General features: G+C 37.7%; 1 protein-coding gene across 4 annotated transcripts in view; it reads right to left on the bottom strand.

Annotated features, from left to right (window-relative positions):
- The window catches only part of F8 (coagulation factor VIII), a 132,404-nt gene that overhangs the window by 46,475 nt on the left and 65,054 nt on the right, over positions 1-20,875 (bottom strand). For 2 of the 4 annotated variants that reach the window (XM_045140839.1, XM_045140838.1), the window contains exons 13-19: positions 16,404-19,101; positions 8,698-8,851; positions 5,326-5,538; positions 4,410-4,638; positions 3,717-3,899; positions 2,061-2,177; positions 838-909 (exon numbers count right to left, since the gene is read on the bottom strand). In XM_045140839.1, the coding sequence (XP_044996774.1) occupies positions 838-909; positions 2,061-2,177; positions 3,717-3,899; positions 4,410-4,638; positions 5,326-5,538; positions 8,698-8,851; positions 16,404-19,101 (3,666 nt within the window). Of the gene's footprint in view, positions 1-837; positions 910-2,060; positions 2,178-3,716; positions 3,900-4,409; positions 4,639-5,325; positions 5,539-8,697; positions 8,852-16,403; positions 19,102-20,544; positions 20,755-20,875 lie in introns of all 4 variants that reach the window. The other 2 variants (XM_004672647.2, XM_045140837.1) reach the window with 2 other exon arrangements.

Genomic DNA, 20,875 nt, shown 5'->3' on the forward strand with positions numbered 1-20,875 from the left:
AGATCATATGTAAACAAATAGGTGTGGTTGTGTTACAATATAAGGTTTTATTATAGACACTGTAATTTAAATTTTGTTTTCACACATTAGATAATTCTTTTTTTTCAGTCACTTAAAATGAAAAAAAAAAAGGATTTGGAAATCGAAAGCAAACTGGGGAGTGTGGAACAGAATAAGAGAAGGTAATAGGGAAAGGGGAATAGGATCAAAGTATGTTATATGCATGTATGAGAATGTCACAATGAAATCCATTCTTTTGTATAGGTAATATTGCTAATATCATGGAAAATTATTCTTAGCTCAAATACCATACCAAAAAAAAAAAAAAAAGATAAAGGGCTGGATTTGGCCCGTAGGCAATAATTTGCAAACCTTTATGTGTGAGAATTTTCTTTAGATTCGATTCAAACTCTACCACCATTGCTCACTGGAAAGTGTAGCTGCTACAGTGAAGAGGATATAATCACAGGAGCAATAAATGGAGTAGGGAAGAGGTTTCATTGTCCGAGCAAGAAATGAAGGTAGCCTGAGTTAAGATGGTCACATAACATGTTGTTTTTCAAGGTAGGGTCTCACTGTAGCCCAGGCTGACATGGAACTCACTCTGTAGTCCTGGGCTGGCCTCTAACTCACAGCATTCCTCCTACCTCTGTCTCCTGAGTGCTTGGATTAAAGGTATAGGCCACTACATCCAGCTTTAAGATGGTCAGTAGAACATAGAGAGAAGGATATGGATTTGAGTGGCACCTATAGAGTAGAAAAGCATAGAGATGGATTGCTCCAATAGAAATAAAAAAGATAAGTCCAAATTGTAACAGCAAAAAGTAATAGTATTACCATATTGTCCTGAAGCTGTAATCTGAAAATCTCTAATATGTCCAGAAGCCATTCCCAGAGGAAACTGACACTCTGAAATCAAACAGGACACAGTAGCTAGAAATGCACACAACTTAGGAAAATGGGAGAACACCAACAAATAATATTTCTACTGTTCATTATGTGCTAAGAAGTATACTAAATATTTCATTATGTGATCTCATTTAATTCATCTTAACAAACAAGTACTACAATTATTCATATTTTGCATCTGTGGAAACTAGAGTCCATAGATAAGTAGACCAGTGGTGGCTTTTCTTACTTGTTTAGGGTTATATCCCCAAACTCTTCCAAGTGAAATTTGTAAGTTACCTTTGGTAATTGAATCAAAATTAAGTTCCGAAATCTGCTGTTGAGATTCAAAGTTAAACTTTTAACCCGCTCTGCACCTGCCTTGCTGGCACAGTGCTAATCCCCAGCAATAGATCCATTTCATTAATGTAAAATATATTATGTTCATATGTGCTTTGCTGTTCTGTTATGTTTAACAAGGCGGACACATTGCCCATATTTTTCCTGCCACCTCTGCACGTCCGAATGGCAACTCTAATTCTAATTCCTCCCTGTCTTTTCTTTAGATAGGCTGGAAGTCCATACTCTTTCAAGTATAAACTCCTTTGATGACTATCTTTTCGAAAAAAATCCCCAGATACATTCTCATTAAGCTCCCAAATTAGTTACCTACAACCTTGACAGTAGAGAGATCTGCTTTCCCTGAGATGTACTCACTTTAAGTTCCTTAATTATGTTTTGTTATGTTTGTTTTGTTCTTAATTACTGTTATGTGAACCTTTACCTATAACATTAAAAATAAACAGGTGCACTTTTCTTAATAAAAGACAAGTACCCTTCTAGGCAGTATGATTCTCTGCCTAGAGTTTCTACCCTATGAGGCAGCTCAAAGACATTTTTGTTTGTCTGAGAGACCTCTTGGCTGTGACTCCGTCAATCTGCTATTATGAAAATGAAGATTTTGTTTAAGTACTAGTTTGCTAAATATCAGGGCTTCATGTGCACAAAATTTTCACCTCCTCTGAGGATTCTGATGGTTTATAACCACAATATTCATTCTAAGTTCGATCATAGGAGTTAATATTTACTTCTTCACCAAGACGATCATTCTGAGGAGAGCTGTATAGAAACAGACGGGGGTGGGGTGAGCCTGTGTTCACAGTGTTACTCACGTTTGCTGTACACCAGGAAAAGAGTGCTCATCCCAGCATGCAAGTGCTCGCCAATAAGACACTCGACCCTCCAAATTCCAGCTTTGGATGGCAGCATTTCCACTGTCTCAAAAACCCCTTTCAAAACCAAAAGGAACAAAAATTATTTTTTACTAAAGAGAGCATGAAATATGCTGGATTATGTGAAATATGAAATTAGAGTTAACAAATTTGGCTCCAGTCTTGAATCCCTCAAGCCAAAAATGTCTGCTATCTGACACTTTTAGTGGGAGTGTCGTTCCTATTTTCTAGGTATAAACTTGAGAGAACGAGAAATCAAAATAAGATCCTCCTGGATCCAGCTCACTAGATAAAGTGATCCCAGTTTTAAGTATGCTCAGAGACTAAGTGAACATTCAGAAAAAGGGTGGAACAACCAGGCCAAGAGGATTCTATGAGAAATCCCCAAAAGGAGTTTCAATGGAACTCTTGAAAGTGTCATACAAGAAATAGAGGCCACTTAACACATTGCCAGGTGCAGCTAGTAAGAAGCTAGCTCACAACAGTGCCAGCTGTAAGTAGGTATGGATTGTCCTATTACCTCACCTTTATCCATACTGTAATTCAAAAGAGCCCCTAAGAAGAGATGCACAAAGTAGGGGAAAAAGGATTTAACTCTTTACCAATACTGACATCAAGCTTGATGCAGGCTCAAGTTGGAAGAGAGAAGATCAAAATTAAATGATGTTCAGAAATTTGATTAATATGAAATGAATATTGTAATTTCTGACTTGAACTATATTTGTATCATAAAGGACTTCATATCTATTACTTAACAGTGAAAAGCCAGGAGTATAGGCCTATAATCATAGCAATGAAGGCTTGAAAGCGGGAGGTTCAGGAATTCAAGGGCAGCCTGAGCCCTGTCTCAAAAAAAAAAAAAAAATCTGGAAAAAATAGTACACAGAAAAGGCACAGGGCTGATTAGAACTTTTATGAAGAAACAGTAGAAGTTTACTTCTATTATCGAACTGGAAAGGGACCATGGGGAGTAAAAATAAAATTGTGTTTTTATTAATATTGCCATTAATGCTTCGTCAGTGTACTGATTAAATACACACAGACAAGGCATTCTTTGGATTACTACTTACTGGTGGAGTGTAGGATGTGAGGGTCTGTGAGCCACTGCTCTATCCTCCCATATGTGGGATTTGAGATAGAAAATTTAAAAAAAAAACAAATCTTAGTAAAATATTATGATGTTAATTAATTTCTAGAAATGTTTATGTACCTGAAATTATCTTGTTCATTCACTAATTTATTTCTCTCTGTGTGTAGATTAAATTAGTTATTTTAAGATATTTTATGAGAGAGAGAGAGAGCGAATAGGTGCAAGCAGGGCCCCTAGCCACTGCAAATGAACTACAGATGTATGCGCCACCTTATGAATCTGGCTTATATGGGTACTGGGGAATCGAGCCTGGGTCCTTAGGCTTCACAGGCAAGCACCTTAACTGCTAACCCATTTCTCCAGCCCTAAATTATTTAAAAAATTAAGATACTTTTGGCAAGGAGCTTCTTTGCTTTGTTACAGATCTTATCAACAGTACCTATACCACTTAATGTAAGTATTCAACAAGTATGGTAGAAGAAGAAAGAACACAAACTAGTTCATGCCTGGGTATAGGCTATACACTGCCATTTTATACTCCTCTTTTTTCCGTACAGTGAACACATGTCCAGTGAAATGGATAGAATGGATGTTCTCATTGCTGCCCATGCTGAGAAGATACCATCGAATCCTTTGATCTTGAGCCATTACTAAGCCAGGTAGTGTATCCATCACATAACCATTGATTGCTGGAGAAGAAGTGCACAGAGAAAGCTGTTAAAAATCTATTGTCAAAGTTTATTTCCTTGTGCTCTGTCAAATACTGATACCTATCAGGATCTCACACCCAGAATTATTCTTTAATTTTTTAAATTTACATTTGTCTGTGTGTATGACCATGCATACCACTGTGTGTATGTGGATGTCAGAGGGCAACTTTGAGGTGTCTGTGCTCCATCTTCATCGAGACTCACTGCTGCATACGAAATGTCAGACTGAAAAGGAAGGTCAGATTAGCTGTCCTCAAGTTTAGGACTCTCCTGGCTCTACCTCCCATTATCATAGGTGCATTGGGATCACAGATGTGCCACTTGGCATCCTGCTTTATGTGGCTGCTCGGGAATTGAACCTGGGTCTGAAGCTTTGAAAGCCTCTAGCTGCTGAGCAATCTAACCCACCCACCCACACATTACTCATGCCTGCAGCTCAAGACTCATTTGGAAAAATGCAACCTGGTCTTTATACATGGGCTATGTTACCATGGAAGCGATAATTCTCTTTGAAAGTGGGGTCTTCCACTTGGATATTGCAGGGTGCCTTGCAGTTCCTTTCTATGTTTTCGGTGAAGTACCAGCTCTTGGTCTCATCAAAGATGGTAAAAAACAGAGCAAATTCCTGCACTGTCACTTGTCTCCCATGAGCAGGATTCAGTGTGTTTGTGTGGCAGATCAGAAGAGGGCCAATCAAACCCGAGTGTACATCTCTTTCCTAGGGCAGGAAGACATCAAATGTAGTAGTGTACATTTTCTCACCCATAAACCAAAGCAGATTTCTTATCCACCCATAATCTGATTTAACCTGCTCCACATCTTCCCACATTACCAGTTATCCTCTGCAGTAGATTCTAGAGTGGTATTGCTAAAACACAAATATGATATCACTGTGTTTAGGATCAATACCAAAATTCTTAGCATACAATATAAAGATCATTTCTTTTAATACAGAATGTGACTATTCCAATAAAGACCTGAGGGCTGAAGAGATGGCTTAGTGGTTAAGCGCTTGCCTGTGAAGCCTAAGGACCCCGGTTCAAGGCTCGGTTCCCCAGGTCCCACGTTAGCCAGATGCACAAGGGGGCGCACGCGTCTGGAGTTCGTTTGCAGAGGCTGGAAGCCCTGGCGCGCCCATTCTCTCTCTTCCTCTATCTGTCTTTCTCTCTATGTCTGTCGCTCTCAAATAAATAAATAAATAAATAAATAAATAATTTTTTTAAAAAAAAGACCCAAGCCAGGAGTGGAGGCGCTCGCCTTTAATCCAAGCATGCAACAGGCAGAGGTAGGAGGATTGCTGTGAATTTCAGGCCAGCCTGGGACTACAGAGTGAGATCTAGTCTGCCTGGGCCACAGCAAGACCCTATCTAGGAATAAAAGAACAAACTAATGATGACTTGCTTACAAGATCCACATCAGAGAAATAAGCCCAGGCCTTGCAGTCAAACTCATCTTCAGTGGGTGCCATATGATGTTGCACTTTCCAAAAGTAAGTTTTGGTTTCATTAGGCTTGACAAAGTTTTTTCTAGGTTCTGCTCCTTGCATCTGATCTTCCTTATAAGAAATGAGGCTAGAGTAGAAGGAGTAAGGACGAGAGGCTTGGTTTCTGAAAGTTACCTGTAAAAAGAAATCATCTTTTAGTATATTAAAATCATTTGTTTAGGCTACATATCTCTTCATCTTTTGGTCTTTATCCAAGGTTTTAATATCCTGGAGGAAGTGGAAAGAGGATAAATGCTATTAGAATCCAAGCCTGTTGATCTATGAAGGAAACTACGAATTTTGAATTCTCAATTATAATATGAATTTAACATTGCAAAGGTGAAAATTCTTAAATACTTAAAGGTGATTCCAAACTAGAAGGGAAAATATCACTATCCTTAGGAGTTACTATGTAGGGTTCTTCATGACAAATTCTAGGATGGATGCATACTTTTTAAAGATTTTTTCAGTTTAAAAAACATGCATATTTATTATAGAAGACAGGGAATGTAAAATAAAATCCAAGCCACAAAAACTATAATCCCATAGTTTTATAGCCTTCTAGATTCCTACTATAACTAGTGAGTCAACTGGGAAAATGTTCTTTTGTTGTTATTTTGTTTTGTTTTGTGACAGAGTCTCATTCTAGCCCAGGCTGACTTGGAACTCACTCTGTTGCCCTAGGCCAGCCTTGAATTCATAGCTATCTCCTACCTTAGTGCTAGGGTTAAAGGCATGTGCTAACATACTATGCTTGATTGGGAAAATGAATGGCTTTTTTTGAATAAAATAAACTACTTTGATATTTTTCTTACAAGTGTACCAAAATAACTTATAGTTTCTAGTAAATATTGATAGATTAAATAGGTAAATATAAAAATCAAGCTACAGAAGAAAATATTTAAAATTTTCTGGGTATAGAGAATTTTTTTTAAAATTTAATTTATTAGTTTTCTTTACAGTAAATACAGGCAGTTTGGTACCATTATTTAGGCTCATCTGTGATCTACCCCCTCCCATTAGACCTTCCTTGTTAATGAAAATGGGTCTTGCATTGTGGAGTTTTATTATTCTTCTTGTATTATTTATTTTTATTTATTTCTTTGAGAGAGAAAGAGAGGGAAAGGGAGAGAGAGAGAAGGAGAGAGGGAGAGAGAGACAGAGAGAGACAGAATGGGCATTCCAGGGCCTCTAGCTGTTGCAAACTCCAGCTACATGCACCTCCTTGTGTATTTGGCTTACATAGGTTCTGGAGAATCGAACCTGGGCCCAGTAGCTTTGTAGGCAAGTGCCTTAAATGCTAAGACATCTCTCCAGCCCTAGAGGAATTTTTATAATTATGAAAGCAATGTAAGGGTTAGAGAGATGGTTTAGCAGTTATGGCGCTTGCCTGCCAAGCCAAAGGACCCATGTTTGGCTCTCCAGATCCCATGTAAGTCAGACACACAAGATGATGCAAGTGCAAGGTTGCACATGCGCACAAGATGGCAACATGTCTGGAGTTTGATTGCAGTGGCTGAAGGTCCTGGTGTGCTGATTCTCTCCCTCCCTCCCTCTCTCCCTGTCTCCCTCTCTGTCTCATAAAAAAGATTACCAAAAAAGCAATTTAAGTGTCAAAGAGGAAAGTCTTATGGGTTACTTCTAACAAACAAAACCTGTTTTATTTCAGAAACCATTATATGTAAAATTAAGAGGTAATCAACTTATAAAAACGCTTTTAACTAAAATTATCGATGATTACTATCTAATATGTAAGGTAATATTAATAAAAGACAAATTTACAAAAGACATTAACAGATGATTCCTATATAAATGTCTTTAAGTATGTTGCACTTCTGGAATTTTATCCTAGAAAAAGGTTGTGATTACAGAATTATTTGCAAAGTGATAAAAGGAAACTCTCAAAAGTTGTTCAAATAAATGGTTAAGTAAGATCTGGTTCCTGGTTCCATAAGTTCATATAGTAAACTACTATGTAGTCATTCCTACTTAGGAAGTATTTTGGATGACATAAAATGTTGATTACATTTTTAAAAAAGTAACTAAAGACCAGGATGGTGGCACATGCCTTTAATCCTAGCACTTGGGAGTCTGTGGTAGGAGGATCACTGTGGGTTCGAGGCCAGTCTGAGACTACATAGTGAATTCCAGGTTAGCCTGAGCTAGAGCAAGACCCTACCTTAAAAAACCAAAACATTAAAAAAAAAGTAGCTAAAGGGCTGGAGAGATTGCTCTGTGGCTAAAGGCACTCTTGAAAAGTCTGATGACCCAGGTTCAATTCCCAGTACTCATATAAAGCCAGATGCACAAAGTAGCACAACTGCTTGGAATTTGTTTGCAGTAGCAGGAGCCCCTGGCATATCCATTCTCTCCCCAACCCCTCTCTCTGCCTGCTTTTTTTTTTTTCCCTCTTTCTCTCTCTCATTTTTTTTTTTTCTTTTCGAGGTAGGGTCTCACTCTAGCTCAGACTGACCTGGAATTCACTATGTAGTCTCAGGGTGGCCTCAAACTCACAGCAACCCTCCTACCTCTGCCTCCACAGTGTTGGGATTAAAGGTGTGCACCACCATGTCCAGCTTAAATACAATATTTTTAAAACTAAGCAGATTTACATATAGTGTAATTTTAATGCATAAAGAGAAAAATAAACGTATAACAAAATGATAAATTATTTTTCTACATTAAAAATTGTTTTGTTTTTTTTTCAAGGCAAGGTCTCACTGTAGCTCTGGCTGACCTGGAACTCACTCTGTAGTTCCAGGCTGGCCTTGAACTCACAGCAATTCTCCTTCCTCTGCCTCTTGACTACTGATATTAAAGGTGTGCACTACCACACCTAGCTAAAAATTTTAAATATGAGAATACATTTATTTATTTATTTTTTGTTTTTCTAGGTAGGGTCTTACTCTAGCCCTGGCTGACCTGGAATTCACTCTGTATTCTCAGGGTAGCCTCAAACTTATGGACATCCTCCTACCTTTGCTTCCCAAGTGCTGGGATTAAAGGTGTGTTCCACCATGCCTGGTTCATTTATTTATTTTTGTCATTGGTATGCATTCATTGTGCATGGCCCTATTTTACAAAAGGACATTTTCATGCATATATATAATATAGTTTGAGCACATTCCCCTGTACCTACATATTCTTGTTTTCTCCCACCTCCTGTTAATTTCCTTTGTTTAGCTTCTATTTTCATGTCACATGTACACACATGATCTTAGAGATGTATTATTTTTATAATTAGAAACAAACTAAATACATTAAAAAATTGGAATTCCATTGTCCTTTACTTACCATAATGTTATCTTCAACTTCTGCTCTTATATATGGTCCCAAGAGCCCCAAGTGTTCATTTAGTTCTCCACGATATAAGGGCTGAGTAAAGGATCCATCAGTAAATTCCTGGAAAACCACTTTCTTGAACTGAGGGGCATTGCCATTCAGGTCCCTGGAGAAAAAGCAGTACATTAATAGATTTATGAAGAAAAAATGCCTCACATCTTTGCTTTCCCTGTATCTGAGATACAGTTAGTAAAATTGATGATGGACTAAAAGTGCTATAGAGCTGGGAACAGAGAAATAGCTATTAAAATAATTTTCAGGTTTCTAGTTTGGTCAAATAAGTGCATACTGATGTAATTAACCAAGATAGAAAAGCCTAGAGGAGGAGTACTTCCAGGTGTATATAATTTTAGACATATGCAGCATTTGTATGAATTAAATTTAAAAATACATAGAGATCAGTAATTCACAAAATTTTATGTCCCTAAGTTCACTAGGAGTTTTTTGTATACTTAATCATTCCATCCAGACTTTGGAAGTATGTAAGTTCCATAAAGCAGGGTTTTTCCCTCATTTGTCCACTGCTGGGACAGTGCTTGGCACAGAGTAGATGCTCAAAATTACAGTGTGAATATGATGCTCAAAATACAATGTGAATATGATAGACTCAGAGCCCATTATTTTGATGTCTTTTCATTATTTTTTTAAATACATTTTAAATTGTGAACTAAAGTATATACAATAAAATTCACAAAACATGTGTCTTTCATTCAGGAATGCAACCATCACTCAGCAAACTGTATATCACGTTTCAGTCCTACTCCCTCTCTCCCTACTAAAGATAACCACTCCTGCTATTGATGATAATCATTTTTTGACTCTTTATAAGTTTGCCTTTTATATTCACACATTCTTAAAGACTATATAGTTCAGCTTTGCCTATTTTGAAGTATGTAAATGGACATATAATATACATATCTTTTGTTTCTTTCACTAAACATCATAGTTGTGGCATTCATCTATGTTCTTGGGGGTCAATACAGCTTTTTATTTCTAGAATTATATTATATTTACTTCGATAAATTTATACCAATCATGGACATATGAATTCTTGTTAAAGGTTGGGGTTTACCAATAGGATACTAAGTACTTTATCATTGTTGGGATAAAATAGCTGATGAGAAGCAACTTAAGGAAGGAATGGTTTATTTGGCTGTGTTTGAGGGAATATAGTCCATCATGGCAGGGAAGGCATGTTGGCAGAAACGTGATGCAGCTGGTCACATTGAGTCCACAATCAGGAAGCAGAGAATGATGAATGATGGTAAGTTTATTTTCTCCTTTCTATTTAGTCTAGGATCCCAGCCCGTGGTATGATGTCATCTACAATTAGAGTGTGTCTTCCCTCCTCAACTAACCCTATCTAGGAAATCCCTCAGAGATATACACAGAGATTTGTTTCCATGGTGATCCTAAATCCTGTCAGTTTGTCAACTATGATTAATTATCATATCCTGCTATGAACCTTCTGGTATATTTCTTTTGGTGAACAAATAAGCTTTCTTTTGTACAGCTATCTAAGATGGAACTGCTGAGCATGCCTATTTCAGTCTTTCTAAAGCAACTGTTACACTTTACATTTAATTAACAATGTATGATAATTCCATTTGCTCCAAATCCTCACAAATTTTTTGTATTGATCATATTTTTACTTTTTTGGCCATTTTGGTGGTTACATAGTGTTATATAGGAGTGTCTCATTTTATTTTGCATTTTCCTGTTTAATAAAATGACATTATTTCTTATTCTGTGGCTAATCTTCTTGTTTACTTTAGGTTACTTATTAAAAATCATCATCAAGATCATAATGTTAAAACAGTGAAATATATTTTTAATGATTTTTAATTTACTTCTTTTCTAAAAAAAGTATTTCATTTATTTATTTGAGAGTGACAGAGTTAGACAGAGGGAGAGAGAAGGAGAGAGAATGGGCTCGCCAGGGCATCCAGCCACTGCAAACAAACTCCAGGCACATGCACCATCTTGTGCATCTGACTTACGTGGGTCCTGGGGAATCAAAACTAGGTCCTTTGGCTTTGCAGGCAAATGCCTTAACTGGTAAGCCATCTCTCCAGCCCTACTTACTTACTTTTAATGAATTTTATATATTTATGATATATAACATGGATGCTTTGATATACATATCCATTGGGGAATGCCTAAATTGGCTATTTAATATATACTGTACCTCACAAACTTATTTTTCAGTGGTAAGACCATTCAAAATCTACCCTTAATAATTTTTAAATGTACATTATGAATAATTATATTTGCCATGGTATATAATAGTTCTCCTAAGCTTACTATTCTTTCTTTTTTATTTTGTATCTTAATGTCAATTGATTTTCCCTACTCTGAGATTAATACATCTTACTTTTTTCTAAGATTAATTATAGCTTTATCTGTACTTCCAATATGGATGGATTTTGTGTAAGTTGTGAGATAGTTATCTAGTTTAATGTTTTTCTATATGGATACCAAAATTTTTATAGAGAATTGCTACTCTGTGATGCTTCTGTTATAAATCAAGCATATATAAGTATATGTCAATTTTGTATTTTCTATTATTTGTTACTCCCTATACTAACTGTCACATTGTATTAATTATTGCAAGCTAAAAATACATTACAACATGAGGACTAGGGAAATGGCTCAGAGGTTAAAGGCACTTGTTTTCAAAGCTTGAGGGCCTGAATTCACTTTTCTACTACCCATGTAAAGCCAGATGTACAAAGTGGCACATGCATCTAGTGTTTGTAGTGGCAAGAGACCCTGGTGTGCCCATTCATTCTCATTCTTATTCTCTCTCTTTTTCTCTCCCTCTCTCTCCTTGCAAACAAATAAATAAAATATTTTTAAAAATAAGTCACAATATGTTATATAGCAGTTTTTCCAGTTTCTTGTTCATTTTCTTTATGATGATCTTGACTTCTTGGTCCTTTGTATTTTTTGCATTAATTTTATAAACAGTTTGTTGAGTACAAAGACATGCTCACAGATCTGCCCACCTTTTGATATGCCAGCTTCAAATTCACTGACAAGAGGAGCTACAATCAGGACAGTATAATCAGGACTTGAGGGGTTCAAGTCTCACAACTGATGGAAAATCTGTTGAAAGGCAACATGCAGATTTTGTTGATATGGCGATTGCACAAGAAACTCCTTTTGGAGACAATGTGGGCTTCAGTGTCAAGATCATGTCTATCAAGAGCTGAGGGTGTAGCTCAGTGGTTTAGTGCTTGCCTGTTCTGCACAAGGCCTTAGGTTCCAGACATAGCACCACAAAACAGAACCAAAACAAAAACCAAAAATGGAAGCAGCTGTTTTCATTGTTAAGGGAATTATCCTGAAACTGTGCAGGATTGTCAAATTGTTTGAAAGTTTGTTGAGCTGAAGATTGATAGCCATACTTTTTTTCGGGTAGGGGGGGGTTCAAGGTAGGGTCTCACTCTGGTCCAGGCTGACCTGGAATTAACTATGTAATCTCAGGGTGGCCTCGAACTCATGTCGATCCTCCTACCTTTGCCTCCTGAGTGCTGGGATTAAAGGCATGTGCCACCACACCTGGCTGATTGCCATTCTTTTAGGAGATTTGAAAATGATTCCAGGAATAATTTATCTTGATTATCAACTTGATTGGCTTGGGGCACACCTAAGAGCTTGGTAAAGCACAGTTTTGGATGTGTCTGTGCAGGTTTTTGGAGAGATAGTTAGATCATGAAGGCTGGACAGTTTAATATATTGATGGATTCCAAATTTTGAATAGATGTTAGGAGGTAGTCGAATTGTGGGAAATAGGGCCTGGTTAGAGGAAGTAGGTCACTAGGGGCATGCCATTGAAGGGTATGTCTTAGCTGTGGATCTTTCCTTTTACTGTCTCACTGTTTCCTAGTCACCATGGAGTGAATAGTTTTGTTCCACTCTATCATCATGATGCTTTGCTTCACTATAGTTCCAGATCAGTAGGGCCAAGGGACCATGGACCAAAACCATGAAGCCATGAACTAAAATAAATCTTTTTCTCCTTTGAAATTGTTTCTCTCATCTGGTTGTGTCAGCACATGTCTCCAAAAGGAGCTTCAACAAAAGCTATATGTTTCCTTCCAACAGACTTTCCATCAGTTGTGATACTGACTGTACAAAGGTGACCACTATGCTGGGTTTCAGAATACTAGTCTCCACTCAGCCCATAAGGACAGTACCAGTACCACCAGATTTTTAGTCATTATGAAAGAATTGATACAAAGGCTTGTCAGTTGGACAATTTGGTGGATAGAGTATAAAGTACAGCTATAAACTGTATGGTCTCAAATGATTTTTCTCTCCTTTAAAACAAAGCATATTAGCACTTAGCTTCAACATGCTATCACCCTATCAACCAGAAATTAGCCCAAAGTCTACTGTGTCAAGGTTGTAGCAAGTTTTCCTTGTGTAGGTGCTGACTTCCTTAACATCCTCACATCTCTTCTAGCTTTTGGATTGTGCAAGTGGAATTCATTTTGTTAACCCCAGCAGTTAGCTGTTTCACAGCCAGTGTGTAAACTAGAGGACATGCTCATGGGTCTATCCACTTTTGGAGATGCCAGTTACAAGTTTGTCAAAGCAACTGAAAAAGCAACAATCAGGACAGCATAGTTGGCCTGAGTTGGGGCTGCAATCATGTTTTTGATAGTCTCTGTGTCCCAGGGCTCCAGTGTGACAACTACACAATACTTGCTGGTCTCATATTTCCATAGGTAGATGTGAGTGGTGATACCATGCCCATATTCAGGTTTCAGTTTATCCATTTCCAGGCATTCTTGAAGGGCTCCTTTCCCATCTTACCAGCCTACTTGCAAGATCAGATAGCCAGTAACAGCAGACTTGCAAAAATCTATGCATCCATTGCTCATTGTGTTGCTATGGATCTTTCCCCTTCCCAATTTTGGCTTACATTCAAGAATGGTTTCATGACACCTGTGTTCTTTCAACAAACTTATTGTGATAAAAGCAATTCTGCATATTTTAAAGCTCATTAAACATTTTGTCATTTAACCAAACAATACTTATTTATATATATTTATCCATGTAATCATTCTTTCGTTGCTCTTTATTCCTTCTTTACTTTCACATTTTCTATTTGGCTTCACTGTTGTCTTTTTTGTTTCATTTTGTTTTGAGGTAGGATCTCACTCTATCCCAAGCTGACCTGAAATCACTCTGTAGTCCCAGACTGCCCTCAAACTCACAGGTGTACTCCTACTTCTGCCTCCCAGGTGCCATGATGCTTGGATTTGATTTTGTTCTTATTATAGAAGCAGTGTTTGTAATCTGACTTTCTCCCTCAGTTAACTTCACTTTACCATTCCAGTAATTTTTAAAATAAATTTATTATTAGAGAGAAGTTGGAAGCCAGGGCCTCTTGCCACTGCAAGCAAACTCCAGACACATGCACTACTTTTTGCATCTGGCTTTACATGGATGCTGTGGAATGTAACCAAGGCTGTCAGGCTTTGCAAGAAAGTGGCGTTAACCACTGAACAATCTTTCAAGACCCCATTTCAGTAATTTTTATCTTACCTAGTATTCAGTCTATAATCAAATTATTTTTTTAAATATTATAGTCAGGGCTGGAGAGATAGATTAGCAGTTAAGGCACTTGCCTGCAAAACCTAAGGACCGAGGTTTAATTCTCCAAGTCTCACATAAGCCAGATGTAAAGGTGGTGCATGCATCTGGAGTTCGTTTGCAGTGGTTACAGTCCCTGGCACACACCCATTCCCCCCCCCCTCTCTCTCTGTCTCAAATAAATAAAACTTTTAAAAACAAAAAAATTATAGTCAACAAGATTCTCTGAGGAGTTTGCAATAGTTTCAAAGTTTGATGTCTGATAGCTAAAATGAAAAAATGGCCATTAATAATATCATGATTGATGCTGATGAGTCTCATTCAGTGGAGAGGGTAAAATTTATGGTATAAGGCAGAAAAAGAGAAATTTCTGGAGAAACATTTATTGAAGGGAAATGGGATTAGATCAAGTGTAAAACCGGTTTGGTGGGCTTTAGTTAGAACAGATGATCTATTTATTGTCATTCGTGTGAGGCAGAGTATGTTGGTACAGATGTCAACAAATATATTGGTAGTCCATAGAGCTTCATTGCACAAGATCAGCTAAGAGTGAGAATATTGGAAAGTGTTGGAAATTTGAGGGAAATGCAGAAAATGTAAGATAGAAATTATGTGCAATAATGAGGTAGAAAGCAAGGTAGGAAAGTGATAAGTAATAAAGGGATCTTCTTCTAGGATCTGCTCGATTTTGCTACCTCATTTTCCCACCCCATATCACATATATTTGAATTTTTCACTCTACTCAAACCATGGTTTCCCCATTTTGCATTTTCTATTCCCTATGTCTGGGATGATCCTCTCAGATCTCTAAAGTTGGCCTCTTATTATTACTTAGGGCTTGTTGTAGAGTGCTATCCTAAAAAAAAACTATTACCATTTTAACCAGAGAAGCCCTGACTACTAGCCAGAGACCCTCAAGATTGGGCCTGTTGATGCTTTATTATAGAAGGAGGCTAGGGAGGGTCATTAGACCCTTTCCTGAGATTCCAGTCACTCCTTCCTGTACTTCCCTGACAGCTGTTTGTAATACTGCCCCTGCTACACAAGGTTTCAGGAGTTGTTAGAGCATATGGTACATGGGAAGGCTAACTGAAGGGGGAAGCTTATCTATACAGCTACTGGAAAGTTATCATCTGTACTGAGATGACTTTCAGTGGTGTGGTTGGAGGTCACTTACACTTACACTTTCTCACCTATGTTTCTGTATGTAAGCCTAATAAATTCATTGGTTCACTAAGCTACATTTGGGTAGAGTCTTTGGTCTGTTCATTGTTGCCCATCTGAAATGAGTAGATGTTTGTATCTCAAGAAAAAGTTTTCTCCTCAAAAATGATTTTCCTGGGCTGGAGAGATGGCTTAGCGGTTAAGCGCTTGCCTGTGAAGCCTAAGGACCCCGGTTCGAGGCTCGGTTCCCCAGGTCCCACGTTAGCCAGATGCACAAGGGGGCGCACGCGTCTGGAGTTCGTTTGCAGAGGCTGGAAGCCCTGGCGCGCCCATTCTCTCTCTCTCCCTCTATCTGCCTTTCTCTCTGTGTCTGTCGCTCTCAAATAAATAAATAAATAAAATTTAAAAATGATTTTCCTGATCATGACAGCTAAAGGGATACTCTTAGTTACTGTACTATGTTACTCTATTTTATCTTCTGAATAGCACCACTGAAATTTCCTTAATTCATTTTCTACCAATTTATCTCTTGCTCTCCCCAAGAGAAAGTAAGCTCCTGCTATGCTGTACTCCAGTGCCTACAAAGGTATCATATTGGTTGGCTGGCCCTTCTATTTGTCCTCCAAATTTGCCTTTGCTCTATCCCCTGACTCAACCTTTTTTGGCTCTCCTAAAATCAAGTCAGTGACTCCTTATATCACTCATATATTAGAAAATAATCCTACCTATACCCTCAATTTCTTCACTTCTTCCTCTCTCTGGGCTCTTTCATGGGAAGATTCCTTCTGAAGCTCATAGTTGATAGATGGGGTTGGTTGAATTTTGCCATTTTAGCACCTACTCAGGTCAAAGATCACAATAGTAGGACAAAGGAATAACCAATGGACTCATACCTGTTTCTTAGAATATGAGGGTGTATGCTACTCATTCCATAGTCCCAGAGCCGCTCCACAGCTGCAATGAAATAGTGCCGTGTTCTCTGTTGAAAACTACGGGGGCTTTGATTTTCATTTTCACCATAAATGTCAAAATCTTCCCTGTTTGTTTCAACTTCAATGGCATCGTCATAGTCAACTGCTTCTTCCTCTGACTGAAGAGCAGCAAGAGTTACTTCCCTTTGATGGCGTTTCAAGACTAGTGGGTTTTTAGGGTACAACCTTGGAGTCCCTCTTTGCTTTCCCCAAGTGCCTTCTCTTTGGGACCACTCTTCTCCCTCATTTGATGCTATTGATTGATTGTTTTCAAAAGAGTTTAGAGACAAACTGGTATCTTTTGTCTTAACAGATGTAGTTTTTGGTGACTTCTCTTTGGCTTTCAGCTCTTCTTTTGGTATCTGCAAGGCTGGTTTCAAGACAGAAGTGTCCTTAAGGTTCTTGTCTATGACTAAGTCTGTGTCACTTGTCCCCAGAGAACCAACCTTTTCTTGATATCTGATCATCTCCCAGGGTAGGATGGCTAAAGAAAGGTTATTACTTTTGCCTTCTTTTAAGAAATGACTACTTTCTTGAACTTCAGAACTTTTTGTCTTAAAGGTATAATTATAGGATGATGTTAGAAAGTGAAAAAAGTTGTCTTGGGATGGAATCTTTGTTATATTTGTAGGTTTAATTGATATTTTTACAGTGGATGATGCAGAACTATTAATCTCAGTGGTGCTATTCCTCACATGAGAGTCTGAGAAAAGAGACTGGGTAATGACCTTTTCCTTCTTCTCTTTGTGATCTTCCTGTGTAATGATGCCCTGGGTCAAATATTTCATGGTTTGGGACCATTGGGTTGAAGTATCATCCATAATTAACTCCTTTTTATGCCCTGTTTCTTCTAATGGGAGTCTAAATTGTTCCAAAGCCTGTTTACCATGTTTAATAGTAAAATTCTGGCTTGAATTAGGAAACATTCTTGTGGTGTTTTGATAGTTATCTAGCATTTTCTTGGTTTGATTTTGCAAGCCTTCTGAATTTGTTTCCTCTGTCTCTCTTCTTTTTAACAAATGGGCTGTGTGAAGCTCTGCTATATTTGTTGAGTTATTTGCTGATTGAGAGTTTTCCTTCTTTTCTATCACTTCTTGGATATTTTTTTCTTGATTATGCATATCATTTTCTTGAACATTAGCTAGGATAGTAAAAAATATGCTACTGTTTTTTGGAAAAATCATTCCCTTGAGTCTTCTGCCCTTTATAACTTCACCATTTTCTAGTTCTTCTTTATTATTTTCTGATAAGAAATTCTGATTTTTCACAGAATTTTCTTCTCCTAAAGATATTATTTGCTTTAGACTAGACCCTTGCCCAGAATTCAGGGAATCTTTTTCACTGGTCCTTTTTGTCAAGTTTGCTGATTCTGGTAAGAATAGCATCTTAAAGAATGATATATATTGATTTTCTGCATCTTGTGGCACAGGGCCCTCATATTTTTGGTGAATTATTTTTTTATCTTTTGATAAGGTAGTTTTATTTGGCACATGGTTCACCCTAGAGTCTGTAGTAATTTTGCCTGTAAGTGTTTTATTTTGAATCAAATATGATATTTCTTGAAATTGAGTATTGCTTTTAAATACAGTATCTTGCCAGACTGTACTAGTTTCAGTTGAGTTCAGGTTGTCAGTGTGAGTTTTCCCATTAGTTATTGAGTGGTTAGATGGCTTGTTTGTTTTTATCAAATTAACTTTTAATAAAGCATCACCTTTAGGTAATAAAGAAAGTCCATGAGATCTTTCCTCTTGGGGTAGCCTATAACTCTCTATTGATGATATATTATTTCCTGGTGAACTTTCTTGATCATTCGTTAAAACTGTTTCTAATAACTTGGAATCATTATTTCTTTCACTAATGTTCAGAAGTATATGAGCCCCAGTAAGAGGAAATGACTTTCTACTAAATGCAGTGGTACTTAATTGACCACTAAAGGAAACTAGAATATTTGGTGATCCCGAGGAACCTGTCTTTTCAGGACTTTCAGTCAAAGTATACGATTGAATTGGTGTAGTCATTAGATTATTTGGCAAACTAGACACTTTCAGATCAAGTTTCTTCAACTCTCCTGCTGTATTTGTCCCCAGATTCTCATTTGATCTTAATTGAAGGCTTGGCTCAGGAGTAAATACTGTTTGCTCAATGTGATCGAGCTCTGGTCTGAGTTGTGTCACTTCAGGTAGGCCTTCACTACTGTCTATTGCACTAGGTGAATGATCAGGAATAGCCTCATATGTGGCTTCTTGGTAATCTGATAAGGATGAACCATGTGGAGTAGGATTCTGCCCCAAGAGCATCAACAAGTTGCTAGATGAAACACTTTGTACTTGAAGCATTTCTGTTCTCTCTCCAAGTGGAGGCTGAATCTTTTCTATATCATTTTCAGGAATTGGCTTTGTTTCGAATTTCTTTTGTCTAGCACTAGGGTGCCTTGAATTCCAGGAGAAGCTTCTGGGTTGAACGACATTGTTGTCACTCAGCAAGTGAGTTGGAATATCTTCATATATTTCCTCATAATAATCACCAGTGCTCCTGTCACAATTAGAAACCTTGAGTAAGGCTGTCATGCCTTTGTTCCGAAAGTCTGAATTGTGGCACCCCAGGACCCATAAACCTGATGATGAGAAAGAGTAAGATTCTGGTTACTCATAACTCAGGTTCCAATTAAGTTCTGTATTATAGGTTCTCTCCCATCCCTATTTAAATGAAGAAATGTTAGTCAAGGCTATTATGTCATAGGCTAAGGATTAAATCCTTAATGGTCCATCAATAGTGATAAAAGTCATTATTGCATTACTGCTATTGTGTTATGCACATTTCTGACCATAAGAAAAGACTATGGGGCTGGAGGGATAGCTTAGCAGTTAAGGCATTTTCCTGCAAAGCCAAAGGACCCAGGTTCGATTCCCCAGCACCCATGTAAGCCCAGATGCACAAGGGGGCACATGCATCTGGAGTTCATTTGCAGTGGCTGGAAGCCCTGGCATGACCATTCTCTCTCTCTCTGTTCCTCTTTCTCTGTCAAATAAATAAATAAATAAAATATTTAAAAGGAAAAGACTTTAAAAATGAATACATATTATAGCAAGCACACAGCAATGCAAAGTCTTTAAGAACACAACAGATTCTTTGATGAGGAGAGTGATTTAATTCAGGAAGGTTTTTTTATAGAGAGTATGTATAATAAGTTACAAAGTCAAGTTGCTTGTACTCAAATCTTAATTCTGCCATTCACTGGTAATGTGACTGAGCAGGCTACTTAAGCCCTCTGATGTCTAGTTTTCTAATGTATACATGTGGCTAATAGTATCTACACACTCATATAATGCACTGAAATAACATAGCACATGTGCTGTGGCTTGGATGGATATAGTTTATCCTTCAAGGTTCCATGTGATTCAAGGCCTGGTTTCCAGAGTGGTGGTACTGGGAGGTAGTAGGACTTTTAGGAGGTAGGGCCCAGAAGGAGGTTCTTAGGTCCCTGAAGGCATGACCTCAGGAAGAATAAATGTAGTTCTCTCCTGACCTTTTGGTAGTTCTCTATAGTGAATTGCTTCAACATCTAAACCTGGACCCACTCCATTCTCTCTACTTTCTGAGATGTGATTCTTTCTTCACATGTGTTCTGCCACCTACTAGTTGTCTTGGGACTGTAGCTTTGGGACTCTAGTCTGTGCCTTGACAATAAAAATTTCAGCTTCCAAAAATTGTGTTAGCAATATTAATCTCTACCATCAATAGGAATAGCTGAGTAGAAGAATGGAATTCATAATAATAGGCAATTACATGATCGTAAAGTAGATGCATAGAGGATTAAACATACATCTACTAAATCACCCATCATATGCCTTAACAACATTCTCATCTGACATAATCTTTGCAGGCAATGTCTTAATTCTATCTGGATTTCCCTCAAAAGGAAATTATTTGCAGTTACAAAATCACAAATCAAAATCACTTGAACTATTTACTGTCTGCCCAAATGCCAGCTAGGGGGCAATGAATGGCTAGTGTAGTAATCAGAGATGTTAGTGAAAGGATAATACAAATAACTAACCTGGATTTTCCATTGACATGAAGACAGTTTCTCCTGAGAATGGGAATAGGGTAAGTGTGTCTTCATAGACCATTTTGTGTTTGAAAGTATATCCAGAGAAGAAGACAGATAAGAAGTCTGTCTGTGCTCCAACACTTAGAATGTACCAGTATGCCACCTCATGCAAACAAACTGACAACTGCAAGCTATCAAAAACATAGCCATTGATGCCTGCAAAAGCAATAGGGAACAAGAGGTTTAGAAATATCCTAGATTGATTATTTTTGGATTATAATTGTCATGATATCAAAGACTACTGTATATTATGCCCATGATCTTATCATGAAAAGAG

The sequence above is a fragment of the Jaculus jaculus genome, chromosome X (genome assembly GCF_020740685.1).
Source record: "Jaculus jaculus isolate mJacJac1 chromosome X, mJacJac1.mat.Y.cur, whole genome shotgun sequence".
NCBI classification, from domain to species: Eukaryota; Metazoa; Chordata; class Mammalia; order Rodentia; family Dipodidae; genus Jaculus; species Jaculus jaculus.